The sequence below is a fragment of the Mustelus asterias genome, chromosome 5 (assembly GCF_964213995.1).
Source record: "Mustelus asterias chromosome 5, sMusAst1.hap1.1, whole genome shotgun sequence".
In the NCBI taxonomy this organism is placed as follows: domain Eukaryota; kingdom Metazoa; phylum Chordata; class Chondrichthyes; order Carcharhiniformes; family Triakidae; genus Mustelus; species Mustelus asterias.
Window position 1 is genome coordinate 2,082,202 of NC_135805.1, and position 26,799 is coordinate 2,109,000.

General features: G+C 51.7%; 1 protein-coding gene across 1 annotated transcript in view; it reads right to left on the reverse strand.

Moving 5' to 3' along the window:
* Positions 1-26,799, reverse strand: part of LOC144493937 (dynein axonemal heavy chain 6-like) — an 814,395-nt gene that overhangs the window by 128,671 nt on the left and 658,925 nt on the right. The window contains exons 58-59 of the mRNA XM_078213513.1: positions 8,216-8,311; positions 1,969-2,109 (exon numbers count right to left, since the gene is read on the reverse strand). Of these exons, the coding sequence (XP_078069639.1) occupies positions 1,969-2,109; positions 8,216-8,311 (237 nt within the window). The remainder of the gene's footprint in view (positions 1-1,968; positions 2,110-8,215; positions 8,312-26,799) is intronic.

Below are 26,799 nucleotides of genomic sequence, written 5' to 3' on the forward strand. Positions count from 1 at the left end.
CCTCTACACTAATCCCCTCAACCCTCTCACTCCCCACACCCTCTACACTATCCCCTCACCCTCTCACTCCCCACACCCCCTACACTAATCCCCTCACTCCCCTCAACCCTCTCACTCCCCACACCCTCTACTCTAATCCCCTCACCCTTTCACTCCCCACACCCTCTACACTAATCCCCTCACCCCCCACACCCTCTACACTAATCCCCTCACCCTCTCACTCCCCACACCCTCTACACTAATCCCCTCACCCTCTCACTCCCCACACCCTCTACACTAATCCCCTCACCCTCACTCCCCTCAACCCTCTCACTCCCCACACCCTCTACACTAATTCCCTCACCCTCTCACTCCCCACACCCTCTACACTAATACCCTCACCCTCACTCCCCACACCCTCTACACTAATCCCCTCAACCCCTCACTCCCCACACCCTCTACACTAATCCCCTCAACCCCTCACTCCCCACACCCTCTACACTAATCCCCTCACCCTCACTCCCCACACCCTCTACACTAATCCCCTCACCCTCACTCCCCACACCCTCTACACTAATCCCCTCACCCTCTCGCTCCCCACACCCTCTACACTAATCCCCTCACCCACTCACTCCCCACACCCTCTACACTAATCCCCTCACCCCCTCACTCCCCACACCCTCTACACTTATCCCCTCACCCTCACTCCCCACACCCTCTACACTAATCCCCTCACCCACTCACTCCCCACACCCTCTACACTAATCCCCTCACCCTCTCACTCCCCACACCCTCTACACTAATCCCCTCACCCTCACTCCCCACACCCTCTACACTAATCCCCTGACCCACTCACTCCCCACACCCTCTACACTAATCCCCTCACCCTCTCACTCCCCACACCCTCTACACTAATCCCCTCACCCTCTCACTCCCCACACCCTCTACTCTAATCCCCTCACCCACTCACTCCCCACACCCTCTACACTTATCCCCTCACCCTCACTCCCCACACCCTCTACACTAATCCCCTCACCCACTCACTCCCCACACCCTCTACACTAATCCCCTCACCCTCACTCCCCACACCCTCGACACTAATCCCCTCACCCACTCACTCCCCACACCCTCTACACTAATCCCCTCACCCTCTCACTCCCCACACCCTCGACACTAATCCCCTCACCCACTCACTCCCCACACTCCCTCAATAATCTGCCATACTTGTCCAGTTAGTCTCATTCTCTCTGGAATGCTCTCAGTCTCTGCGTTTCAGTTGCCTCTGTCACATTCATTCTCTCTGGAATGCTCTCACTCTCTGCCTTTCAGTTGCCTCTGTCACATTCATTCTCTCCGTTTCTTTTGCTCTGTTATTTTCATCTCTGTCAATCTCTTTTTCTGCCTTTCTCATGTGACTCTTTCGTTCATTCTCTCTCTCCCTTCACACTGTCTGTCATTCATACTCCTCTTCTGCCTCACCCTCACTCACTCCGCCACTCTCCCTCCATGTCTCTTTCTGCCTCACCCTCACTCTTCAGTCACTCTTACTCTTTGTCCATCTCACTCCCCTACTCCCCCTGCTGCTGCCCCCTCTCTTTATCCCCCTCTCTCTGTCACATTCATTCTTTCTGCCTCGCTCTCCTCCCCTTTGTCATTCCCACATTCTGACAGGAATTTTACCGCCCCGCCCGCCACGGGAATCGGAGTGGGCAAAGGGCGGACCAGACCCTGGAAAGATCCGTTGACCTTGGGTGGGGATTTTATGGTTTTGGGACAAGCGAGGCTGTCTCTCTGCCACACAGACTGCAGTGGTTCAGGACAGCAGCTCACCACCACCTCATCGAGGCCCAGTAGTGGGCAATAAATACTGGCATTGGCAGTGATACATTAATCCCATGAAAGAGTAAAGAAATGGCCCTCTCCGTCGCTGTCCTGCTATAACAATGTTATTCTGTGAGTCAAACACAGAACCAGTTGGAACGTTGGGACCTTCTCATTGCCCAGAGCAGTGATCAGGACTGCTGCCCGAGATATTCGCTTCATGGTGAGGACTTTGCGATTAGCCAAGGCATCCTTCTGCTCCACAGTATCATTGAAGAGTTGCTGCAGGGACTGCTGATGTTCCTCAACCTGCAAAGCATAAACAGAGGGGAAATGCTGAGAGCCTGCACTTACTGTCCTGGCTAACACACTGGAATATTATAGTTAGTACAGAATAACAGAAAATAGTATCAACACTGACATAGCCCTGGAGGCTGACATCGATCTTAGCTGTGAATTCGATGCTCAACTGGAGCAGGAGACCTGAGGCCCACCTGAGGGCCACCTGGAGCGGAGGGGAGGGGGGGGAGAGGCTCGAGGCCCACCTGATCCGGGAGGCCCGAGGCCCACCTGGAGCGGGAGGCCTGAGGCCCACCTGAAGCGGGAGGCCTGAGATCCACCTGGAGCGGGAGGCCTGAGATCCACCTGGAGCGGGAGGCCTGAGATCCACCTGGAGCGGGAGGCCTGAGGCCCACCTGGAACGGGAGGCCTGAGATCCACCTGGAGCGGGAGGCCTGAGATCCACCTGGAGCGGGAGGCCTGAGGCCCACCTGGAACGGGAGGCCTGAGGTCCACCTAGAGCAGGAGGCCTGAGGCCCATCGGAGCGGGAGGCCTGAGGCCCACTTGGAATGGGAGGCCCGAAGCCCATCTGGAGCGGGAGGCCTGAGGCCCACCTGGAGTGGGAGGCCTGAGGCCCACCTGGAGCAGGAGGCCTGAGGCCCACCTGGAGCAGGAGGCCTGAGGCCCACCTGGAACGGGAGGCCCGAGGCCCACCTGGAGCAGAAGGCCTGAGGCCCACCTGGAGCAGAAGGCCTGAGGCCCATCGGAGCGGGAGGCCTGAGGCCCACCTGGAGCGGGAGGCCTGAGGCCCACCTGGAGCAGGAGGCCTGAGGCCCACCTGGAGCAGAAGGCCTGAGGCCCATCGGAGCGGGAGGCCTGAGGCCCACCTGGAGCAGGAGGCCTGAGGCCCACCTGGAGCGGGAGGCCTGAGGCCCACCTGGAGCAGGAGGCCTGAGGCCCACCTGGAGCAGAAGGCCTGAGGCCCATCGGAGCGGGAGGCCTGAGGCCCACCTGGAGTGGGAGGCCTGAGGCCCACCTGGAGCAGGAGGCCTGAGGCCCACCTGGAGCGGGAGGCCTGAGGCCCACCTGGAGCAGGAGGCCTGAGGCCCAGTTGATTGATAGAAGTTTGGGAGAGTAAGCCTGTTTTAACCTCTTAGTAAAAACCTACTTTTTGTTTGTATTTACTATTTAACTGAAGTTTACTCTCTTAATTCCTGAATTTCACAGGTTTAAGGAAGGTTGTCAGGACTCCACTGCGATGGGTACTGAAGTTAGCTCATGAAGGAAAGCAACTTAAACCAGTTTTGTTGTAACTGGTGTTATTCAATCGACATGTGGGTCGCTGGCTGGCCAGTATTTATTGCCCATCCCTAGTTGCCCCGAGGGCAGATGAGAGTCAACCACATTGCTGTGGCTCTGGAGTCACATGTAGGCCAGACCAGGTAAGGATGGCAGATTTCCTTCCCTAAAGGACATTAGTGAACCAGATGGGTTTTTCCGACAATGGTTTCATGGTCATCAGAAGACTCTTAATTCCAGATATTTTTAATTGAATTCAAATTCCACCATTTGTCATGATGGGATTTGAACACAGGACATTCGCTAAATTTCTGGATTAATAATCTAGCGATAATCTCACTCGGCAATCGCCTCCCTTTAATTAATCTTAATATTTGGATGATCAAATGTTGGAAGTAAGGTATAGATTTAGGGAGATTTAATGTATGATTTTTGTGTCTGGAGGGCAGCTGTGGATAGATTTCATGTTGAGAAAGATATTTGGCGATTTAGGGGTTAACTTCAGCTCCTGAAATCCTGATCTGCCCAGCAACAAGTTTGGAAATTGGAGAGAAAGGGCAGGTGTGGCAGGTGTATGTTGAGGGCTGCGAGGGAGCTGGCGGAAGGTCCCTGGCGAGGGAGGTGCGGGAAGGTCCCTGGCGAGGGAGCTGGGGGAAGGTCCCTGGTGAGGGAGCTGGGGGAAGGTCCCTGTCTCTCAGTTCTGTTCAAGATTGAGAAAGTCAGTGACAATGAAGTCAGTTTAACAAGCCAGCAAAACAGACCCAGAGAATGGTGATAGAACATAGATTTCAGAATACCGAAGTTAATGAAGTATAGTCCACAAGCAATCGAGGAAGAGAGTTCCTGTTAACGAGATTTCTAATCGGGAGAAGGCTCTCAGAGGCTGTTTTGGAAGTAATTCTGTTTAGAAGCTGGGAGTTGGATATTAAGATATTGACACTCAGCAGAAGCAGTGAGCAGGTCGATACAGAGGGAATGAAATGAGATTGGTTCGAAATCCGGACCAGAATTACTGCTCAAAGTGAAGTGAAACCTCACCTTTGAATATTATCTGGGGAAATTCTGAGAAAGAGTACACAAACAAGTCTGTTAATGAGACCATCGTAGCTTCGAATGTACTTTGCCATCCATGTTAATCTCAAAAGCTAGATTTGTTAAGCGAAGGGGAGACTGAAGGAGCGTTGTATTCGAACCCATTACTTTCACATTTCATACTGTTCACTACAGCAAAAAGCGTGAGCCCAGAGGGCTGTGATGTCTGCCCAGTGCCAGCGATTGGGACATCTGCTCGGGGCTGGAGAGGGAGTTGCAGTGGGTGGGGAAGGATCCAGTGGTCACGGTCTATGTAAGTACCGTGTAGAGCTGGCAAAGAGATTCTGATGTGGAGATGCCGGCGTTGGACTGGGGTAAACACAGTAAGAAGTCTAACAACACCAGGTTAAAGTCCAACAGGTTTATTTGGTAGCAAAAGCCACACAAGCTTTCGGAACAGGCTGTTTGTCAGGAGAACTCCCACCCACCTGACGAAGGAACAGCCTGTTCCGAAAGCTTGTGTGGCTTTTGCTACCAAATAAACCTGTTGGACTTTAACCTGGTGTTGTTCGACTTCTTAAAGAGATTCTGCACAGACAGAACTCGGAACTCGGCACTGAACTGAAAATCAGAACCTCAGAATCCCTGTGAGCCATGTGCAAAGTGGCAGATCACCTTACAGAGATGAATGTGAGGCTCAAAAACTGGTGCGGGAGAAGTTTTTGATTTGATTTGATTTATTATTGTCACATGTATTAATATACAGTGAAAAATATTGTTTCTTGCGCGCTATACAGAGCATACCATTCATAGAGAAGGAAATGAGAGAGTGCAGAATGTAGTGTTACAGTCATAGCTAGGGTGTAGAGAAAGATCAACTTAATGCAAGGGAGGTCCATTCAAAAGTCTGACAGCAGCAGGGAAGAAGCTGTTCTTGAGTCAGTTGGTGCGTGACCTCAGACTTTTATATTTTTTTCCCAAAAGAAGAAGGTGGTGCGTGGGGTCCTTAATTATACTGGTTGCTTTGCTGAGGCAGCGGGAATCATAGAATCTTAGAAGTCCTACAGCACAGAAAGAGGCCATTCGGCCCATCGAGTCTGCACCGACCACAATCCCACCCAGGCCCTACCCTCATATCCCTCGATATTTACCCACTAATCCCTCTAACCTACGCATCTCAGGACACTAAGGGGCAATTTAGCATGGCCAATCAACCTAACCCGCACATAGAACATAGAACATTACAGCGCTGTACAGGCCCTTCGGCCCTCGATGTTGCACCGACCAGTGGTACCAATCTAAAGCCCCTCTAATCTACACTATTCCAATATCATCCATATGTTTATCCAATAACCACTTGAACGCTCTCAATGTTGACGAGTCCACCACTGCTGCAGGCAGGGCATTCCACGCCCTTACTACTCTCTGAGTAAAGAACCTACCTCTAACATCTGTCCTATATCTCTCTCCCCTCAATTTAAAGCTATGTCCCCTCGTGCTAGCCAACACCATCCGAGGAAAAAGGCTCTCATTATCCACCCTATCTAATCCTCTGATCATCTTGTATGCCTCTATTAAGTCACCTCTTAACCTTCTTCTCTCTAACGAAAACAACCTCAAGTCCCTCAGCCTTTCCTCATACGATTTTCCCACCATACCAGGCAACATCCTGGTAAATCTCCTCTGCACCCTTTCCAACACTTCCACATCTTTCCTATAATACGGCGACCAGAACTGTATGCAATACTCCAAATGCGGCCGCACCAGAGTTTTGTACAGTTGCAGCATGACCTCCTGGCTCCGAAACTCAATCCCTCTACCAATAAAAGCTAACACACCGTACGCCTTCTTAACAACCCTATCAACCTGGGGGCCAACTTTCAGGGATCTATGCACATGGACACCGAGATCTCTCTGTTCATCCACACAATCCGCACATCTTTGGACTGTGGGAGGAAACCGGAGCACCCGGAGGAAACCCACGCAGACACCAGGAAAATGTGCAAACTCCACACAGACAGTGACCCAAGCCGGGAATCGAACCCCGGTTCCTGGAGCTGTGAAGCAGCAGTGCTAACCACTGTGCTACCGTGCCGCCCTCATAGAATCCTACAGTGCAGAAAGAGGCCATTGGGCCCATCGAGTCTGCACCGACCACAATCCCACCCAGGCCCTACCCCCACATCCCTACATATTTACCCGCTAATCCCCCTAACCTACGCATCTCAGGACACTAAGAGGCAATTTTAGCATGGCCAATCAACCTAACCCGCACATCTTTGGACTGTGTAGATCTTTGGGAAGTGTAGACAGAGTCAATGGATGGGAGGCTGGTTTGTGTGATGGATTGGGCTACATTCACGACCTTTTGTAGTTCCTTGCGGTCTTGGGCAGAGCAGGAGCCAAGTGGGAGCCGGTTTCTGGGGCACTGGCACCAGTACTGGGAAAGTGGGATCGGTACTGATAGACAGTCTACACCAGAACCATTCTGGGGCTGGTATTCTCGCAAGCTGCACAACTAGGGAAGTGGAGGACTTTTTAAAACTCAATCGTGGTGGATCAAGTTTGGGAAGATGTGGTAAATTAAACAGTGGAGACGAGACACAAGGGCAAGGTATGAATCTGGGGAAATGACAAACAGAGCATGACAGGAAGGGATAGAAGGTACAAGTCTAACAGTGAAACAGCTGATAAGGTTAGAGGTTAGAGGTTACAAGGATATGAAAGACTTTGGGGGGAATTTTCCCATCCCGCCCTCCACGAGAATTGTAGCGGGGGGCGTGGGGGGGAGGGGGGTTGGGGGGTGGGGAACATGCAAAGGTTTGTTGACCTCGGATGGAATTTTCCGGTTTTGGGGTGAGCGTGACCGGAAAGCACCACCCTCCGGGTGTGATTACCAGAATTTGGCAGTGTCCGTTCCGGTGAGGAAAATGGAGTGAATCGCACCCAGGACTACGGTGTAATCTCTGACTGGGACTTGAACCTCATTGACAAAGCTTCTTATAGCCACGCGATTCATGCCACACCCACAGCAGACACCTTCTGTAGGAGAGTTGGCAATGACTTTGAGGCTGTTCTATTCATCAAAGCATTTTGTAAGACATATAGCAGTTGTATTAGTTAACGTAAAACTTACCTTTTTCTTTTGTTTGCTGGATTTAGGTGCCTTTCAAGTAATGTTTGATCTAATCTGATTTTAGTTTGCTTGCTACAGTAAAGGTCTTAAATTGAAATATTATTTGAGTCTGCAACGACCACAATCCCACCCAGGCCCTATTCCCGTAACCCCACATATTTACCCTGCTAATTCTCCTGACACTAGGGTCAATTTAGCATGGCCAATCCACTTAACCCGCACATCTTTGGAGTGTGGGAGGAAACCGGAACACCCGGAGAAAACCCAAGCAGACACAGGGAGAATGTGCAAACTCCACACAGACAGTGACCCAAGCTGGGAATCGAACCCAGGTCCCTGGTGCTGTGAGGCAGCAGTGCCAACCACTGTGCCATTGTACCGCCCAAATTGGTTTGCGTCATGTATAGTGTAAATGTATAGGTGTGTATATTGATGTGTATGCATGCATTTATATACATGTGTATATGTGTGTGTACATCCATGTTTGTGTGTCGTGTGATCATGTTGGAGTCTGGCTGTGCTTCTGTCTATGGTTTAATAACTTGCCAACAATCACTGTGCTAGCAGAGGCTAGCTGGGACCATTGGAATCTCATACCCAGTGTCAGTCAATGCCACAGTAAAGGTGTGTGGGCTGGACTGATGAAGAGAGTTTGAAGTTAACATTACCAGTCTCAGGCTTTCGTGCTTCTTTCTAAGATTCTCCTTGGCAATCGCGAGGGCTTCCTGAGCCTCCACCACGTGTTGCTGCTTTGGTGCAACAGCCTATCAAACACACACATTATTCATTTCAGTGACATCTACAACAAACAGTGTTCTGTCCACAATGCTGACTGCCTGAACAGTGAAACAGAATCAGAAAATACTGGACAAACTCACAGCTCTGGAGGAGAACTGTTTCTCCACAGACGTGACCAGATCTGCTGAGTTCTTCCAGAATTTTCTGTCTTGGTTTCACATTTCCAGCATTCACTATATTTGCTTTCATTTTAGAGAACTGATAATGATTAGATTTTAACTGTTAAAAAGGAGCAGGCATTAATCGAACCAAAGTGACCAATTCAGACACATTCATATCAAAACTCACACTTTGGGACAGAGCGGCCGGGATTTTACCCACACGCCCGCCCTGGAATCGGGGCAAGGGAGGCGCGCAGAACGGCATTCTCCATTGGCCTCGGGTGGGATCTTACGAGTCTCGGGGGAATCTTACGAGTTTTGGGCGGGATCTTACGAGCCTCGGGAGGGATCTTACGAGTCTCGGGTGGGATCTTACGAGGCTCGGGTGGGATCTTACGAGCCTCAGGTGGGATCTTACGAGCCTCAGGTGGGATCTTACGAGCCTCAGGTGGGATCTTACGAGCCTCAGGTGGGATCTTACGAGCCTCAGGTGGGATCTTACGAGCCTCAGGTGGGATCTTACGAGCCTCAGGTGGGATCTTACGAGCCTCAGGTGGGATCTTACAAGCCTCAGGTGGGATCTTACGAGTCTCAGGTGGGATCTTACGAGTCTCGGTTGGGCTCTTACGAGTCTCGGTTGGGCTCTTACGAGGCTCGGGTGGGATCTTACGAGCCTCGGGAGGGATCTTACGAGCCTCGGGAGGGATCTTACGAGCCTCGGGAGGGATCTTACGAGCCTCGGGTGGGATCTTACGAGCCTCGGGTGGGATCTTACGAGCCTCGGGTGGGATCTTACGAGCCTCGGGTGGGATCTTACGAGCCTCGGGAGGGATCTTACGAGCCTCGGGTGGGATCTTACGAGCCTCGGGAGGGATCTTACGAGCCTCGGGAGGGATCTTACGAGCCTCGGGAGGGATCTTACGAGCCTCGGGAGGGCGAGGCAGTAAAACTCCAGCAAGCCTTCAGCAAACATTCCATCATCCTTCATTATCATTCATTCAACTGGCAACTAGAGGTTTCTTTCAGAGTAATGTTTCGGGATCCATTGTTGGATCATTCAGACATGACATAATATATTTGGGAGGAAGCGGTGACTTTGGAAAATTATTCCCAAAAGTCAGCCCTGCTTTCTATCCCGATCTTGCAGTTTGATACGATGATATATCCACATTTCCAGCCTTACGTAAGACTGGATATTTTTACAGAATGAACTGCACTGTCCACTGCAGACACAAGCAAACTATCTAACTCCGAGCCACCTGCTTACACTAACCACAGTGCTGTCCCAACTCAGTAAACTGTCTGCTGCACCATTCATTCATCAGCCTGGGCTCGGCACCTCTGCTCTGAGACACATCTGTCTCCTTATCCGTGCCCCTGCAAAGACCACATGTGTCAAACAGCCCAATGGTGAATGCAAGCAAAAAGCCCCAGTGTTCAATTGCAGTTTCTGCATTGCTCTAGTCTGAAGTCACGTTGATGCTTTGACACCCGCTGTGGCTCTCTGCTTCCCCCAGCAGTGTCACTCTCGGACAACCCTGCCCTCTTAGTAAACTTGAGGCAGCAGACTCGACCAGAGAGAGCACTCAATCCAGCTCCCTCACACAAGCAGTCTCACTGCATCTCTGTGAAGGGAGAGATCAAACATGGAGTCTGCTGCATGGCAGAAGGTAGGGAGATTCTTTCATTTTTTTTCACCAGTATTACTCTGTTTTCTGTACATTGCTTGAAAACTAAAACCACCCAGGCTATTTTCAGTCTCTGAAACTCTCTGAGGTTTAAGATTCACACTGTTTGAATTTTGAAACGAGGACGAGGAAAGCTGTGCAGCGAAATGCTGCTGTAACAGTCTGGGCCAGCCTCAGGGGTGGAATGGACAGGAGACTGGAGCCTTTAACCCTGCTGCATTTTTATTTCCCTGGGTCTCTGGGTCTCACCTGTCCCTTAAGAGATGCAGATACTCCCTGATTGACAAAATAGCATCTGGCTCAGGAAAACATTCTAGCCTCAGTCAGTCCATTACACAGAGGTGAGCAGGCCACCAGCTTATTGCTCTGTGGGATGGCACCAATGGGTGATAGTCACGGCACAGCTGGTGGCACAGCTGGTACTGCACTCATCACTGGGTCAGAAATTTGTGGCTTCAAGATTCATTCCAGAAAACGGGGCACAAATTCAAACTGTCACTGCCAGGGTAATACAGAGGGAGTGCTGCACTGTCACTGCCAGGGTAATACAGAGGGAGTGCTGCACTGTCACTGCCAGGGTAATACAGAGGGAGTGCTGCACTGTCACTGCCAGGGTAATACAGAGGGAGGGCTGCACTGTCACTGCCAGGGTAATACAGAGGGAGTGCCGCACTGTCACTGCCAGGGTAATACAGAGGGAGTGCTGCACTGTCACTGGCAGGGTAATACAGAGGGAGAGCTGCACTGTCACTGCCAGGGTAAGACAGAGGGAGTGCTGCACTGTCACTGCCAGGGTAATACAGAGGGAGTGCTGCACTGGCTGAGACACTAGTGTAATACAGAGGGAGTGCTGCACTGTCACTACCAGGGTAATACAGAGGGAGTGCTGCACTGTCACTGCCAGGGTAATACAAAGGGAGTGCTGCACTGTCACTGCCAGGGTAATACAGAGGGAGTGCTGCACTGTCACTGCCAGGGTAATACAGAGGAAGTGCTGCACTGTCACTGCCAGGGTAATACAGAGGGAGTGCTGCACTGTCACTGCCAGGGTAATACAGAGGGAGTACTGCACTGTCACAGCCTGTGTAATACAGAGGGAGAGCTGCACTGTCACTGGCAGGGTAATACAGAGGGAGTGCTGCACTGTCACTGCCAGGGTAATACAGAGGGAGTGCTGCACTGTCACTGCCAGGGTAATACAGAGGGAGTGCTGCACTGTCACTGCCAGGGTAATACAGAGGGAGCGCTGCACTGTCACTGCCAGGGTAATACAGAGGGAGCGCTGCACTGTCACTGCCAGGGTAATACAGAGGGAGCGCTGCACTGTCACTGCCAGGGTAATACAGAGGGAGTGCTGCACTGTCACTGCCAGGGTAATACAGAGGGAGTGCTGCACTGTCACTGCCAGGGTAATACAGAGGGAGGGCTGCACTGTCACTGCCAGGGTAATACAGAGGGAGTGCCGCACTGTCACTGCCAGGGTAATACAGAGGGAGCGCTGCACTGTCACTGCCAGGGTAATACAGAGGGAGCGCTGCACTGTCACTGCCAGGGTAATACAGAGGGAGCGCTGCACTGTCACTGCCAGGGTAATACAGAGGGAGTGCTGCACTGTCACTGCCAGGGTAATACAGAGGGAGTGCTGCACTGTCACTGCCAGGGTAATACAGAGGGAGGGCTGCACTGTCACTGCCAGGGTAATACAGAGGGAGTGCCGCACTGTCACTGCCAGGGTAATACAGAGGGAGTGCTGCACTGTCACTGGCAGGGTAATACAGAGGGAGAGCTGCACTGTCACTGCCAGGGTAAGACAGAGGGAGTGCTGCACTGTCACTGCCAGGGTAATACAGAGGGAGTGCTGCACTGGCTGAGACACTAGTGTAATACAGAGGGAGTGCTGCACTGTCACTACCAGGGTAATACAGAGGGAGTGCTGCACTGTCACTGCCAGGGTAATACAAAGGGAGTGCTGCACTGTCACTGCCAGGGTAATACAGAGGGAGTGCTGCACTGTCACTGCCAGGGTAATACAGAGGGAGTGCTGCACTGTCACTGCCAGGGTAATACAGAGGAAGTGCTGCACTGTCACTGCCAGGGTAATACAGAGGGAGCGCTGCACTGTCACTGCCAGGGTAATACAGAGGGAGTGCTGCACTGTCACTGCCAGGGTAATACAGAGGGAGTACTGCACTGTCACAGCCTGTGTAATACAGAGGGAGAGCTGCACTGTCACTGGCAGGGTAATACAGAGGGAGTGCTGCACTGTCACTGCCAGGGTAATACAGAGGGAGTGCTGCACTGTCACAGCCTGTGTAATACAGAGGGAGCGCTGCACTGTCACTGCCAGGGTAATACAGAGGGAGTGCTGCTCTGTCACTGCCAGGGTAATACAGAGGGAGTGCTGCACTGTCACTGCCAGGGTAATACAGAGGGAGTGCTGCACTGTCACTGCCAGGGTAATACAGAGGGAGTGCTGCACTGTCACTGCCAGGGTAATACAGAGGGAGTGCTGCACTGTCACTGCCAGGGTAATACAGAGGGAGTGCTGCACTGTCACAGCCAGGGTAATACAGAGGGAGTGCTGCACTGTCACTGCCAGGGTAATACAGAGGGAGTGCTGCACTGTCACTGCCAGGGTAATACAGAGCGAGTGCTGCACTGTCACTGCCAGGGTAATACAGAGGGAGCGTAACACTGTCACTGCCAGAGTAATACAGAGGGCGTGCTGCACTGTCACTGCCAGGGTAATACAGAGGGAGTGCTGCACTGTCACTGCCAGGGTAATACAAAGGGAGTGCTGCACTGTCACTGCCAGGGTAATACAGAGGGAGTGCTGCACTGTCACTGCCAGGGTAATACAGAGGGAGTGCTGCACTGTCACTGCCAGGGTAATACAGAGGAAGTGCTGCACTGTCACTGCCAGGGTAATACAGAGGGAGCGCTGCACTGTCACTGCCAGGGTAATACAGAGGGAGTGCTGCACTGTCACTGCCAGGGTAATACAGAGGGAGTACTGCACTGTCACAGCCTGTGTAATACAGAGGGAGAGCTGCACTGTCACTGGCAGGGTAATACAGAGGGAGTGCTGCACTGTCACTGCCAGGGTAATACAGAGGGAGTGCTGCACTGTCACAGCCTGTGTAATACAGAGGGAGCGCTGCACTGTCACTGCCAGGGTAATACAGAGGGAGTGCTGCACTGTCACTGCCAGGGTAATACAGAGGGAGTGCTGCACTGTCACTGCCAGGGTAATACAGAGGGAGTGCTGCACTGTCACTGCCAGGGTAATACAGAGGGAGTGCTGCACTGTCACTGCCAGGGTAATACAGAGGGAGTGCTGCACTGTCACTGTCAGGGTAATACAGAGGGAGTGCTGCACTGTCACAGCCAGGGTAATACAGAGGGAGTGCTGCACTGTCACTGCCAGGGTAATACAGAGGGAGTGCTGCACTGTCACTGCCAGGGTAATACAGAGCGAGTGCTGCACTGTCACTGCCAGGGTAATACAGAGGGAGCGTAACACTGTCACTGCCAGAGTAATACAGAGGGCGTGCTGCACTGTCACTGCCAGGGTAATACAGAGCGAGTGCTGCACTGTCACTGCCAGAGTAATACAGAGGGGGAGCTGCACTGGCTGAGATACTAGTGTAATACAGAGGGAGTGCTGCACTGTGACTGCCAGGGTAATACAGAGGGAGTGCTACACTGTCACTGCCAGGGTAATACAGAGGGAGTGCTACATTGTAACTGCCAGGGTAATACAGAGGGAGTGCTGCACTGGCTGAGACACTAGTGTAAAACAGAGGGAGTGCTGCACTGGCTGAGAAAGTAGTGTAATACAGAGGGAGTGCTGCACTGACTGAGACACTAGTGTAATACAGAGGGAGTGCTGCACTGGCAGAGAGACTTGTGTAATATAGAGGGAGTGCTGCACTGGCTGAGACAGTAGTGTAATACAGAGGGAGTGCTGCACTGGCTGAGACACAAGTGTAAGACAGAGGGAGTGCTGCACTGGCAGAGACACTAGTGTAATACAGAGGGAGTGCAGCACTGGCTGAGACAGTAGTGTAATTCAGAGGGAGTGCTGCATTGGCTGAGACACGAGTGTAACACAGAGGGAGTGCAGCACTGGGAGAGACACTTGTGTAAGACAGAGGGAGTGCTGCACTGGCTGAGACACCAGTATAATGCAGAGGGAGTGTTTGCACTGGCTGAGACACTAGGGTAAGACAGAGGGAGTGCTGCACTGGCTGAGACACTAGTGTGATACAGAGGGAGTGCTGCACTGGCTGAGACACTAGTGTGATACAGAGGGAGTGCTGCACTGGCAGAGACACTAGTGTAATACAGAGGGAGTGCTGCACTGGCTGAGACAGTAGTGTAATACAGAGGGAGTGCTGCACTGTCAGAGACACTAGTGTAATACAGAGGGAGTGCTGCACTAGCGGAGACACTGGTGTAATACAGAGGGAGTGCTGCACTGACTGAGACACTAGTGTAATACAGAGGGAGTGCTGCACTGTCAGAGACACTCGTGCAATACAGAGGGAGTGCTGCACTGGTGGAGACACTGGTGTAATACAGAGGGAGTGCTGCACTGTCTGAGACACCAGTGTAAGACAGAGGGAGTGCTGCACTGTCAGAGACACTCGTGCAATACAGAGGGAGTGCTGCACTGGTGGAGACACTGGTGTAATACAGAGGGAGTGCTGCACTGGCAGAGACACTGGTGCAATACAGAGGGAGTGCTGCACTGTGAGAGACACCAGTGTAATATAGAGGGAGTGCTGCACTGGCAGTGATACCAGGGTAATAGAGAGGGAGTGCTGCTCTGTCAGATACACCAGTGTAATACAGAGGGAGTGCTGCACCAGCTGAGACACTCGTGTAATACAGAGGGAGTGCAGCACTGGCTGAGACATCAGTGTAATTTAGAGGGAGTGCTGCACTGGCAGAGACTCTGGTGCAATACAGAGGGAGTGCCGCACTGGCTGAGACAACAGTGTAATACAGAGGGAGCACTGCACTGGCTGAGACACCAGTGTAATACAGAGGGAGTGCTGCACTGGCTGAGATAACAGTGTAATACAGAGGGAGTGCAGCACTGGCAGGGAGACTGGTGTAATATAGAGGGAGTGCTGCACTGGCAGAGACGCAAGTGTAATACAGAGGGAGTGCTGCACTGGCAGAGACACGAGTGTAATACAGAGGAAGTGCTGCACTGGCAGAGAGACTAGTGTAATATAGAGGGAGTGCTGCACTGTCAGGGACACTAGTGTAATACAGAGGGAGTGCTGCACTGTTTGAGACCCTAGTGTCATACAGAGGGAGTGCTGCACTGGCGGAGACACCAGTGTAATACAGAGGGAGTGCTGCACTGGCAGAGAGACCAATGTAATCTAGGGGGAGTGCTGCACTGGCTGAGACACTAGTGTAATACAGAGGGAGTGCTGCACTGGCAGAGTGACTGGTATAATATAGAGGGAGTGCTGCACTGGCAGAGACACTCGTGTAATACAGAGGGAGTGCTGCACTGGCAGAGAGACTAGTGTAATATAGAGGGAGTGCTGCACTGGCAGAGACACGAGTGTAATACAGTGGGAGTGCAGCACTGGCTGAGACACTCGTGTAATACAGAGGGAGTGCAGCACTGGCTGAGACAACAGTGTAATACAGAGGGAGCACTGCACTGGCTGAGACACCAGTGTAATACAGAAGGAGTGCTGCACTGGCAGAGACACTCGTGTAATACAGAGGGAGCACTGCACTGGCTGAGACACCAGTGTAATACAGAAGGAGTGCTGCACTGGCTGAGATAACAGTGTAGTACAGAGGGAGCACTGCACTGGATGAGACACCAGTGTAATAGAGGGAGAGCTGCACTGGCACAGACACCAGGGTAATACAGAGGGAGTGCTGCACTGGCAGAGACACTCGTGTAATACAGAGGGAGTGCAGCACTGGCTGAGACATCAGTGTAATTTAGAGGAGGTGTTGCACTGGCAGAGACTCTGGTGCAATACAGAGGGAGTGCAGCACTGGCTGAGACAACAGTGTAATACAGAGGGAGCACTGCACTGGCTGAGACACCAGTGTAATACAGAAGGAGTGCTGCACTGGCTGAGATAACAGTGTAATACAGGGGGAGGACTGCACTGGATGAGACACCAGTGTAATACAGAGGGAGTGCTACACTGGCAGAGACACCAGGGTAATACAGAGGGAGTGCTGCACGGGCAGAGACACTAGTGTAATACAGAGGAAGTGCTGCACTGGCGGAGACACTGGTGTAATACAGAGGGAATGCTGCACTGTCAGAGACACCAGTGTAAGACAGAGGGAGTGCTGCACTGTCAGAGACACTAGTGTAATACAGAGGGAGTGCTGCACTGGCGGAGACACTGGTGTAATACAGAGGGAGTGCTGCACTGTCTGAGACACCAGTGTAAGACAGAGGAAGTGCTGCACTGTCAGAGACACTCGTGCAATACAGAGGGAGTGCTGCACTGGTGGAGACACTGGTGTTATACAGAGGGAGTGCTGCACTGGCAGAGACACTGGTGCAATACAGAGGGAGTGCTGCACTGTGAGAGACACCAGTGTAATATAGAGGGAGTGCTGCACTGGCAGTGATACCAGGGTAATAGAGAGGGAGTGCTGCTCTGTCAGATACACCAGTGTAATACAGAGGGAGTGCTGCACCAGCTGAGACACTCGTGTAATACAGAGGGAGTGCAGCACTGGCTGAGACATCAGTGTAATTTAGAGGGAGTGCTGCACTGGCAGAGACTCTGGTGCAATACAGAGGGAGTGCCGCACTGGCTGAGACAACAGTGTAATACAGAGGGAGCACTGCACTGGCTGAGACACCAGTGTAATACAGAGGGAGTGCTGCACTGGCAGAGACGCAAGTGTAATACAGAGGGAGTGCTGCACTGGCAGAGACGCAAGTGTAATACAGAGGGAGTGCTGCACTGGCAGAGACACTAGTGTAATATAGAGGGAGTGCTGCACTGGCAGAGACACGAGTGTAACACAGAGGAAGTGCTGCACTGGCTGAGAGACTAGTGTAATATAGAGGGAGTGCTGCACTGTCAGGGACACTAGTGTAATACAGAGCGAGTGCTGCACTGTCAGGGACACTAGTGTAATACAGAGCGAGTGCTGCACTGGCTGAGACGTCAGTGGAATACAGAGGGAATGCTGCACTGGCTGAGACGTCAGTGTAATACAGATGGAGTGCTGCACTGTCAGAGAGACTAGTGTAATAAAGGGGGAGTGCTGCACTGTTTGAGACCCTAGTGTCATACAGAGGGAGTGCTGCACTGGCGGAGACACCAGTGTAATACAGAGGGAGTGTGGCACTGGCTGAGACACTAGTGTAATATAGAGGGAGTGCTGCACTGGCAGAGACGCAAGTGTAATACAGAGGGAGTGCTGCACTGGCAGAGAGACTGGTGTAATATAGAGGGAGTGCTGCACTGGCAGAGAGACTAGTGTAATATAGAGGGAGTGCTGCACTGGCAGAGACACTAGTGTAATATAGAGGGAGTGCTGCACTGGTTGAGACACTAGTGTAATACAGAGGGAGTGCTGCACTGGCAGAGAGACTGGTGTAATATAGAGGGAATGCTGCACTGGCAGAGAGACTAGTGTAATATAGAGGGAGTGCTGCACTGGCAGAGACACTAGTGTAATACAGAGGGAGTGCTGCACTGGCAGAGAGACTAGTGTAATATAGAGGGAGTGCTGCACTGGCAGAGAGACTAGTGTAATACAGAGGGAGTGCTGCACTGACTGAGACACTAGTGTAATACAGAGGAAGTGCTGCACTGGTTGAGACACGAGTGTAATACACAGCGAGTGCTGCACTGGTTGAGACACGAGTGTAATACACAGCGAGTGCTGCACTGGTTGAGACACTAGTGTAATACAGAGGGAGTGCTGCACTGACTGAGACACTAGTGTAATACAGAGGGAGTGCTGCACTGACTGAGACACTAGTGTAATACAGAGGGAGTGCTGCACTGGTTGAGACACTAGTGTAATACAGAGGGAGTGCTGCACTGACTGAGACACGAGTGTAATACAGAGGGAGTGCTGCACTGGTTGAGACACTAGTGTAATACAGAGGGAGTGCTGCACTGGCTGAGACACTAGTGTAATACAGAGGGAGTGCTGCACTGACTGAGACACTAGTGTAATACAGAGGGAGTGCTGCACTGGTTGAGACACTAGTGTAATACAGAGGGAGTGCTGCACTGACTGAGACACGAGTGTAATACAGAGGGAGTGCTGCACTGGCAGAGAGACTGGTGTAAGATAGAGGGAGTGCTGCACTGACTGAGACACGAGTGTAATACAGAGGGAGTGCTGCACTGGTTGAGACACTAGTGTAATACAGAGGGAGTGCTGCACTGGCTGAGACACTAGTGTAATACAGAGGGAGTGCTGCACTGACTGAGACACTAGTGTAATACAGAGGGAGTGCTGCACTGGTTGAGACACTAGTGTAATACAGAGGGAGTGCTGCACTGACTGAGACACGAGTGTAATACAGAGGGAGTGCTGCACTGGCAGAGACACTAGTGTAATACAGAGGGAGTGCTGCACTGGCAGAGAGACTGGTGTAAGATAGAGGGAGTGCTGCACTGGTTGAGACACGAGTGTAATACAGAGGGAGTGCTGCACTGGCTGAGACACTAGTGTAATACAGAGAGAGTGCTGCACTGGTTGAGACACTAGTGTAATACAGAGGGAGTGCTGCACTGACTGAGACACTAGTGTAATACAGAGGGAGTGCTGCACTGGCTGAGACACTAGTGTAATACAGAGGGAGTGCTGCACTGACTGAGACACTAGTGTAATACAGAGGGAGTGCTGCACTGGCAGAGAGACTAGTGTAATACAGAGAGAGTGCTGCACTGGTTGAGACACTAGTGTAATACAGAGGGAGTGCTGCACTGGCTGAGACACTAGTGTAATACAGAGGGAGTGCTGCACTGGCTGAGACACTAGTGTAATACAGAGAGAGTGCTGCACTGACTGAGACACTAGTGTAATACAGAGAGAGTGCTGCACTGGTTGAGACACTAGTGTAATACAGAGGGAGTGCTGCACTGGCTGAGACACTAGTGTAATACAGAGGGAGTGCTGCACTGGCTGAGACACTAGTGTAATACAGAGAGAGTGCTGCACTGGTTGAGACACTAGTGTAATACAGAGGGAGTGCTGCACTGGCTGAGACACTAGTGTAATACAGAGAGAGTGCTGCACTGACTGAGACACTAGTGTAATACAGAGGGAGTGCTGCACTGACTGAGACACTAGTGTAATACAGAGGGAGTGCTGCACTGGCAGAGAGACTAGTGTAATACAGAGGGAGTGCTGCACTGGCAGAGAGACTAGTGTAATACAGAGGGAGTGCTGCACTGGCAGAGAGACTAGTGTAATACAGAGGGAGTGCTGCACTGGCTGAGACACTAGTGTAATACAGAGGGAGTGCTGCACTGACTGAGACACTGGTGTAATATAGAGGGAGTGCTGCACTGGTTGAGACACTAGTGTAATACAGAGGGAGTGCTGCACTGACTGAGACACTAGTGTAATACAGAGGGAGTGCTGCACTGACTGAGACACTAGTGTAATACAGAGGGAGTGCTGCACTGGCTGAGACACTAGTGTAATACAGAGGGAGTGCTGCACTGACTGAGACACTGGTGTAATATAGAGGGAGTGCTGCACTGGTTGAGACACTAGTGTAATACAGAGGGAGTGCTGCACTGACTGAGACACTAGTGTAATACAGAGGGAGTGCTGCACTGACTGAGACACTAGTGTAATACAGAGGGAGTGCTGCACTGACTGAGACACTAGTGTAATACAGAGGGAGTGCTGCACTGACTGAGACACTAGTGTAATACAGAGGGAGTGCTGCACTGGCAGAGACACTAGTGTAATACAGAGGGAGTGCTGCACTGGCTGAGACACTAGTGTAATACAGAGGGAGTGCTGCACTGGCAGAGACACTAGTGTAATACAGAGGGAGTGCTGCACTGGCTGAGACACTAGTGTAATACAGAGGGAGTGCTGCACTGGCAGAGACACTAGTGTAATACAGAGGGAGTGCTGCACTGGCTGAGACACTAGTGTAATACAGAGGGAGTGCTGCACTGGCTGAGACACTAGTGTAATACAGAGGGAGTGCTGCACTGTCAGAGAGACTAGTGTAATAAAGAGGGAGTGCTGCACTGTTTGAGACCCTAGTGTCATACCGAGGGAGTGCTGCACTGCTGGAGACACCAGTGTAATACAGAGGGAGTGCGGCACTGGCAGAGAGACTGGTGTAAAAAAGATGGAGTGCTGCACTGGCTGAGACACTAGTGTAATACAGAGGGAGTGCTGCACTGGTTGAGACACTAGTGTAATACAGAGGGAGTGCTGCACTGGTTGAGACACGAGTCTAATACACAGCGAGTGCTGCACTGGCTGAGACACTAGTGTAATTCAGAGGGAGTGCTGCACTGTCAGAGACACGAGTGTAATACAGAGGAAGTGCTGCACTGGCTGAGACACGAGTGTAATACAGAGGGAGTGCTGCACTGGCAGAGAGACTGGTGTAATATAGAGGGAGTGCTGCACTGGCAGAGACACTAGTGTAATACAGAGGGAGTGCTGCACTGTCAGAGAGACTAGTGTAATAAAGGGGGAGTGCTGCACTGTTTGAGACCCTATTGTCATACAGAGGGAGTGCTGCCCTGGCAGAGAGACTAGTGTAATACAGAGGGAGTGCTGCACTGGCAGAGAGACTAGTGCAATACAGATGGAGTGCTGCACTGTCAGAGAGACTAGTGTAATAAAGGGGGAGTGCTGCACTGTTTGAGACCCTATTGTCATACAGAGGGAGTGCTGCCCTGGCAGAGAGACTAGTGTAATACAGAGGGAGTGCTGCCCTGGCAGAGAGACTAATGTAAACTAGAGGAAGTGCTGCACTGGCAGAGAGACTGGTATAATATAGAGGGAGTGCTGCACTGACTGAGACACTAGTGTAATACAGAGGGAGTGCTGCACTGGCAGAGACACTAGTGTAATACAGAGGGACTGCTGCACTGGCAGAGAGACTAGTGTAAAATAGAGGGAGTGCTGCACTGTCAGGGACACGAGTGTAATACAGAGGGAGTGCTGCACTGGCTGAGACGTCAGTGGAATACAGAGGGAGTGCTGCACTGGCAGAGACACTAGTGTAATACAGAGGGAGTGCTGCACTGTCAGAGACACTAGTGTAATACAGAGGGAGTGCTGCACTGGCTGAGACGTCAGTGGAATACAGAGGGAGTGCTGCACTGGCAGAGACACTAGTGTAATACAGAGGGAGTGCTGCACTGTCAGAGAGACTAGTGTAATAAAGGGGGAGTGCTGCACTGTTTGAGACCCTATTGTCATACAGAGGGAGTGCTGCCCTGGCAGAGAGACTAGTGTAATACAGAGGGAGTGCTGCCCTGGCAGAGAGACTAATGTAAACTAGAGGGAGTGCTGCACTGGCAGAGAGACTGGTATAATATAGAGGGAGTGCTGCACTGACTGAGACACTAGTGTAATACAGAGGGAGTGCTGCACTGGCAGAGACACTAGTGTAATACAGAGGGACTGCTGCACTGGCAGAGAGACTAGTGTAAAATAGAGGGAGTGCTGCACTGTCAGGGACACGAGTGTAATACAGAGGGAGTGCTGCACTGGCTGAGACGTCAGTGGAATACAGAGGGAGTGCTGCACTGGCAGAGACACTAGTGTAATACAGAGGGAGTGCTGCACTGTCAGAGACACTAGTGTAATACAGAGGGAGTGCTGCACTGGCTGAGACGTCAGTGGAATACAGAGGGAGTGCTGCACTGGCAGAGACACTAGTGTAATACAGAGGGAGTGCTGCACTGTCAGGGACACTAGTGTAATACAGAGGGAGTGCTGCACTGTCAGAGAGACTAGCGTAATACAGAGGGAGTGCTGCACTGGCTGAGAAAGTAGTGTAATACAGAGGGAGTGCTGCACTGACTGAGACACGAGTGTAATACAGAGGGAGTGCTGCACTGTCAGGGACTAGTGTAATACAGAGGGAGTGCTGCACTGGCTGAGACGTCAGTGGAATACAGAGGGAGTGCTGCACTGGCAGAGAGACTGGTATAATATAGAGGGAGTGCTGCACTGGCAGAGACACTAGTGTAATACAGAGGGAGTGCTGCACTGGCAGAGAGACTAGTGTAATATAGAGGGAGTGCTGCACTGACTGAGATGTCAGTGGAATACAGAGGGAGTGCTGCACTGGCTGAGATGTCAGTGGAATACAGAGGGAGTGCTGCACTGGCAGAGAGACTAGTGTAATACAGAGGGAATGCTGCACTGTTTGAGACCCTAGTGTCATACAGAGGGAGTGCGGCACTGGCAGAGACACTCGTGTAATACAGAGGGAGTGCAGCACTGGCTGAGACATCAGTGTAATTTAGAGGGAGTGTTGCACTGGCAGAGACTCTGGTGCAATACAGAAGGAGTGCCGCACTGGCTGAGACAACAGTGTAATACAGAGGGAGCACTGCACCGGCTGAGACACCAGTGTAATACAGAGGGAGTGCAGCACCGGCTGAGATGACAGTGTAATACAGAGGGAGGGCTGCACTGGATGAGACACCAGTGTAATACAGAGGGAGTGCTGCACTGGCAGAGACACCAGGGCAATACAGAGGGAGTGCGGCACTGGCAGAGGCACTAGTGTAATACAGAGGGAGTGCAGCACTGGCTGAGACATCAGTGTAATTTAGAGGCAGTGCTGCACTGGCAGAGACTCTGGTGCAATACAGAGGGAGTGCCGCACTGGCTGAGACAACAGTGTAATACAGAGGGAGCACTGCACTGGCTGATACACCAGTGTAATACAGAGGGAGTGCTGCACTGGCTGAGATAACAGTGTAATACAGAGGGAGCACTGCACTGGATGAGACACCAGTGTAGTGCAGAGGGAATGCCGCACTGGTTGAGACACTAGTGTGATACAGAGGGAGTGCTGCACTGTCAGAGACACTTGTGTAATACAGAGGGAGTGCTGCACTGACTGAGACACTTGTGTAATACAGAGGGAGTGCTCCACTGACTGAGACACGAGTGTAACACAGAGGGAGTGCTGCACTGGCAGAGACGCTAGTGTAATACAGAGGGAGTGCTGCACTGGCAGAGAGACTGGTGTAATATAGAGGGAGTGCTGCACTGGCAGAGACGCAAGTGTAATACAGAGGGAGTGCTGCACTGGCAGAGAGACTGGTGTAATATAGAGGGAGTGCTGCACTGGCTGAGACACTAGTGTAATACAGAGGGAGTGCTGCACTGGCTGAGACACTAGTGTAATACAGAGGGAGTGCTGCACTGGCAGAGAGACTAGTGTAATATAGAGGGAGTGCTGCACTGGCAGAGACACTAGTGTAATACAGAGGGAGTGCTGCACTGGCAGAGAGACTAGTGTAATATAGAGGGAGTGCTGCACTGGCAGAGAGACTGGTATAATATAGAGGGAGTGCTGCACTGGCAGAGACACTAGTGTAATACAGAGGGCGTGCTGCACTGGCAGAGGCACTAGTATAATACAGAGGGAGTGCTGCACTGGCAGAGACTCTGGTGCAATACAGAGGGAGTGCTGCACTGTCAGAGACTCTGGTGCAATACAGAGGGAGTGCCGCACTGGCTGAGACAAAAGTGTAATACAGAGGGAGGATTGCACTGGCTGAGACACCAGTGTAATACAGAGGGAGTGCTGCACTGGCTGAGATAACAGTGTAATACAGAGGGAGCACTGCACTGGATGAGACACCAGTGTAATACAGAGGGAGTGCTGCACTGGCAGAGACACCAGGGCAATACAGAGGGAGTGCGGCACTGGCAGAGGCACTAGTGTAATACAGAGGGAGTGCAGCACTGGCTGAGACATCAGTGTAATTTAGAGGCAGTGCTGCACTGGCAGAGACTCTGGTGCAATACAGAGGGAGTGCCGCACTGGCTGAGACAACAGTGTAATACAGAGGGAGCACTGCACTGGCTGATACACCAGTGTAATACAGAGGGAGTGCTGCACTGGCTGAGATAACAGTGTAATACAGAGGGAGCACTGCACTGGATGAGACACCAGTGTAGTGCAGAGGGAATGCCGCACTGGTTGAGACACTAGTGTGATACAGAGGGAGTGCTGCACTGTCAGAGACACTTGTGTAATACAGAGGGAGTGCTGCACTGACTGAGACACTTGTGTAATACCGAGGGAGTGCTGCACTGACTGAGACACGAGTGTAACACAGAGGGAGTGCTGCACTGGCAGAGACGCTAGTGTAATACAGAGGGAGTGCTGCACTGGCAGAGAGACTGGTGTAATATAGAGGGAGTGCTGCACTGGCAGAGACGCAAGTGTAATACAGAGGGAGTGCTGCACTGGCAGAGAGACTGGTGTAATATAGAGGGAGTGCTGCACTGGCTGAGACACTAGTGTAATACAGAGGGAGTGCTGCACTGGCTGAGACACTAGTGTAATACAGAGGGAGTGCTGCACTGGCAGAGAGACTAGTGTAATATAGAGGGAGTGCTGCACTGGCAGAGACACTAGTGTAATACAGAGGGAGTGCTGCACTGGCAGAGAGACTAGTGTAATATAGAGGGAGTGCTGCACTGGCAGAGACACTAGTGTAATACAGAGGGAGTGCTGCACTGGCAGAGAGACTAGTGTAATATAGAGGGAGTGCTGCACTGGCTGAGACACTAGTGTAATATAGAGGGAGTGCTGCACTGGCAGAGACACTAGTGTAATACAGAGGGCGTGCTGCACTGGCAGAGGCACTAGTATAATACAGAGGGAGTGCTGCACTGGCAGAGACTCTGGTGCAATACAGAGGGAGTGCTGCACTGTCAGAGACTCTGGTGCAATACAGAGGGAGTGCCGCACTGGCTGAGACAAAAGTGTAATACAGAGGGAGGATTGCACTGGCTGAGACACCAGTGTAATACAGAGGGAGTGCTGCACTGGCTGAGATAACAGTGTAATACAGAGGGAGCACTGCACGAGACACCAGTGTAATACAGAGGGAGTGCTGCACTGGCAGAGACACCAGGGTAATACAGAGGGAGTGCTGCACTGGCAGAGACACTTGTGTAATACAGAGGGAGTGCAGCACTGGCTGAGACATCAGTGTAATTTAGAGGGAGTGTTGCACTGGCAGAGACTCTGGTGCAATACAGAGGGAGTGCCGCACTGGCTGAGACAACAGTGTAATACAGCGGGAGCACTGCACTGGCTGAGACACCAGTGCAATACAGAGGCAGTGCTGCACTGGCTGAGACTCTGGTGCAATACAGAGGGAGTGCCGCACTGGCTGAGACGCTAGTGTAATACAGCGGGAGCACTGCATTGGCTGAGACACCAGTGCAATACAGAGGCAGTGCTGCACTGGCTGAGACTCTGGTGCAATACAGAGGGAGTGCTGCACTGGATGAGACATCAGTGAAATACAGAGGGAGTGCTGCACTGACTGAGACACTAGTGTAATACAGAGGGAGTGCTGCACTGGCAGAGACACTAGTGTAATACAGAGGGAGTGCTGCACTGGCTGAGACACTAGTGTAATACAGAGGGAGTGCTGCACTGACTGAGACACTAGTGTAATACAGAGGGAGTGCTGCACTGGCTGAGACACTAGTGTAATACAGAGGGAGTGCTGCACTGACTGAGACACTAGTGTAATACAGAGGGAGTGCTGCACTGGCTGAGACACTAGTGTAATACAGAGGGAGTGCTGCACTGACTGAGACACTAGTGTAATACAGAGGGAGTGCTGCACTGACTGAGACACTAGTGTAATACAGAGGGTGTGCTGCACTGGCTGAGACACTAGTGTAATACAGAGGGAGTGCTGCACTGACTGAGACACTAGTGTAATACAGAGGGAGTGCTGAACTGACTGAGACACTAGTGTAATACAGAGGGAGTGCTGCACTGACTGAGACACTAGTGTAATACAGAGGGAGTGCTGAACTGACTGAGACACTAGTGTAATATAGAGGGAGTGCTGCACTGTCAGAGACACTAGTGTAATACAGAGGGAGTGCTGCACTGACTGAGACACTAGTGTAATACAGAGGGAGTGCTGAACTGACTGAGACACTAGTGTAATACAGAGGGAGTGCTGCACTGACTGAGACACTAGTGTAATACAGAGGGAGTGCGGCACTGGCAGAGACACTAGTGTAATACAGAGGGAGTGCTGCACTGGCAGAGACAACAGTGTAATACAGAGGGAGTGCTGCACTGGCAGAGACACTAGTGTAATACAGAGGGAGTGCTGCACTGACTGAGACACTAGTGTAATACAGAGGGAGTGCTGAACTGACTGAGACACTAGTGTAATACAGAGGGAGTGCTGCACTGGCAGAGACAACAGTGTAATACAGAGGGAGTGCTGCACTGGCAGAGACAACAGTGTAATACAGAGGGAGTGCGGCACTGGTGGAGACACCAGTGTAATACAGAGGGAGTGCGGCACTGGCAGAGACACTAGTGTAATACAGAGGGAGTGCTGCACTGACTGAGACACTAGTGTAATACAGAGGGAGTGCTGCACTGGCTGAGACACTAGTGTAATACAG